This window comes from Sardina pilchardus, chromosome 10 (assembly GCF_963854185.1).
Source record: "Sardina pilchardus chromosome 10, fSarPil1.1, whole genome shotgun sequence".
In the NCBI taxonomy this organism is placed as follows: domain Eukaryota; kingdom Metazoa; phylum Chordata; class Actinopteri; order Clupeiformes; family Clupeidae; genus Sardina; species Sardina pilchardus.
In genome coordinates this window covers 18,228,317-18,230,816 of record NC_085003.1, presented here as the reverse complement: position 1 = coordinate 18,230,816, position 2,500 = coordinate 18,228,317, and the positions used below count along the sequence as shown (strand labels likewise).

Genomic DNA, 2,500 nt, shown 5'->3' with positions numbered 1-2,500 from the left:
GCAGCCTCTCAAGATGGCTTCAGAGCTGCCAGCCATCCGTGGACAAAACACACTCCCTTTCCTTGTGCGATTCAAGGTTTTTTTACGGCTTGTTTTATCTTTCTTCCTCCTTTTCTTTTTTTCGCTCGCTGGCTTGATTTCTTGTTTTGACTCTCAGATCTTTTCTGGGACACAGATGATACTGTGAGCCCATACTTAGAAAAACAGAGGTGCCTAAATATTTTCCTACTTTCCCCTTTAGCATTCCAACACGCTGTTAGCTTCACCTTGGTCACTGCTGTAATTAGGCCCTTTAAACATGTTGATATACAGTAGCTGTGTGTTGGGAATGATAGCTGTGTGTTGGGAATGCATCAGCTGTAGAAGGGAAGCAATGATACGGCTCCATCTCTGTTTCATTTCACTCACTTCTATGTGCACATATTCGGCTAAATGTATCAGATCCAGTGCTGGGGAAAAACACTTTCAAAAGTCTTTGAGCTCTTATGTCTCTCATTTCCATCTCTCTGTCTCTCTCTCTCTCTCTCTCTCTCTCTCTCTCTCTCTCTCTCTCTCTCTCTCTCTCTCTTCTCACTCTCATGTTCACTCTTTCTCCCTCGCACTCTCACTCTCTCTGTTTACAGTACCCATTCTGGCAGATAAAAGACTGATGAATGAATCATCACATTTCAGGAAGCACCATTTTGTCTGAAACCTTCTAAGGTTGAATGGCTGTTCCCCCCCCCCCCCCTTACTTCTTCAAATTAATGACCATTTGTCAAGTCCTTTGTGGTCCCTCTGTTCTTCTCTTTCATGTGGGGATGGCAGACTCTGACAGTATCCCCACAATCCCTATTTAGTAATACATCAAACGGGGTCTGTTTACAGGCGGGATGTGAATTTTTCAGCAGCAGGCTTGGAGTTGGCGACAAACTGCATCCTCCTCTGCTGCCACTCTCGTCGCTGCTTGTGCTCTTATGAGGACAGCTAGGACGCCTTTCTCCTCTCCCACCAGCAGCGAAGGCTTTGAATTCATGTGAGGCTCGTTTCACTTGAAACGTTTGATTGGCAATAGATGTTTTCTCGGCGCGCCAAACATCCTGTTTTGCAAAAGCTACCGCCCTATTCACAAGCGGAATGAGAATTGGTATTCATTTATGCTAAGCAAGTTGGTAAACTCCTCCATTTAGTTTTTTTGTGATGAGGGAAAGTCATGAAAAGTTTAGCTTCACTTTATTTGGAGGCACAGTCGTTCTTCCACCTGCAACTGTTGACTTCAGCACTTCTTTATCTACCACTGAGTGGCATTCCTCTCTATAGGCCATGTGGGTGTGCAGCACATCTCTATGTGTGTGTGTGTGTGTGTGTGTGTGTGTGTGTGTGTGTGTGTGTGTGTGTGTGTGTGTGTGTGTGTGTGTGTGTGTGTGTGTGTGTGTGAGAGAGAGAGTCTGTGTGCATGTAAGTGTGCCTGCGGGCATGTGTGTGTGTGTGTGTGTGTGTGTGTGTGTGTGTGTGTGCATGTGTCTTCTGTCCATGCAAGTCAAACCAGAGCTGTATGAATCCTAACCTGCTTTCTCTCTCTCTCTCTCTCTCTCTCTCTCTGTCTCTCTGTCTTTCTCTCTCTCTTCTCATCTTTGTCTCTCTGTCTCTCTCCTCTGTATCTGCAGGGTGATGACGTGCTGACAGTCATTAAAACCAAGGCACAGTGGCCAGCCTGGCAGCCTCTCAATATGTAAGTGTGCCTTGTTTACTCACATCTCCTCTCTCTCTCTCTCTCTCTCTCTCTCTCTCTCTCTCTTTCTCTCTCTCTCTCTCTCTTTCTCTCTCTCTCCGTTCCTCTCTTCTCTCAGACTCCTGTCGAGTCTGGAGGCGTACACATTTGAATAAATCCAGTTAAGTTATTCATGAAACTTCCATTGAATGCAAAGTTCGGCTCTCTTAATGGATTCGCGGGGAGTTATTTTTGAAAATCAAAAAACAATAATTAAATGAAGAAGAATTGAATTAAACATCAAATTCACCGGCAAAAGTGGAAAGCGGAAGTCTGTGCGCAACAACGTGTTTGTTCTGCCAAATTATTCATCCTTTCTTTGGTTTTGGGGGTTTTTTTTGTCACCATCTCGGTTGTCCTACATTTCCATAGCCGTGGTTGCTGCAGCGGTTGGTTTGGGAACAACATGTCTTTCAGTACCTGCCTGCCTCTGCCTCTGGATATCCTCCCGAAATTCATTAATGAGTCGGTTAATATTTGATGAGCTGTTTTGTTTGCGAGGGGGAAGGCTTCCGTGTTGATGAGACGTGCGTCCCCAGGGGGCTGTGGCAATCGAGGTTAATGGCATCCCTGCAGCCTTGTCTCCTATCGGGACATTCCGTTGACCTGTTGCCATATCAGACTGTCAATTAAGCCCGTCCATTTCCTCTGTTTAGACGCGAGGAGTTTGCGAGCAGCTAATTATTTCTGTCGGATTAAGAAGCATGCGAGATAATCGCCGGGACCCATGTGGGGGCCATTGTTGGGTCT

General features: G+C 45.8%; 1 protein-coding gene across 2 annotated transcripts in view; it reads left to right on the top strand.

Annotated features, from left to right (window-relative positions):
* Positions 1–2,500, top strand: part of spon1b (spondin 1b) — a 57,254-nt gene that overhangs the window by 39,215 nt on the left and 15,539 nt on the right. For both annotated transcript variants that reach the window (XM_062547216.1, XM_062547215.1), the window contains exon 7: positions 1,647–1,711. In XM_062547216.1, the coding sequence (XP_062403200.1) occupies positions 1,647–1,711 (65 nt within the window). The remainder of the gene's footprint in view (positions 1–1,646; positions 1,712–2,500) is intronic.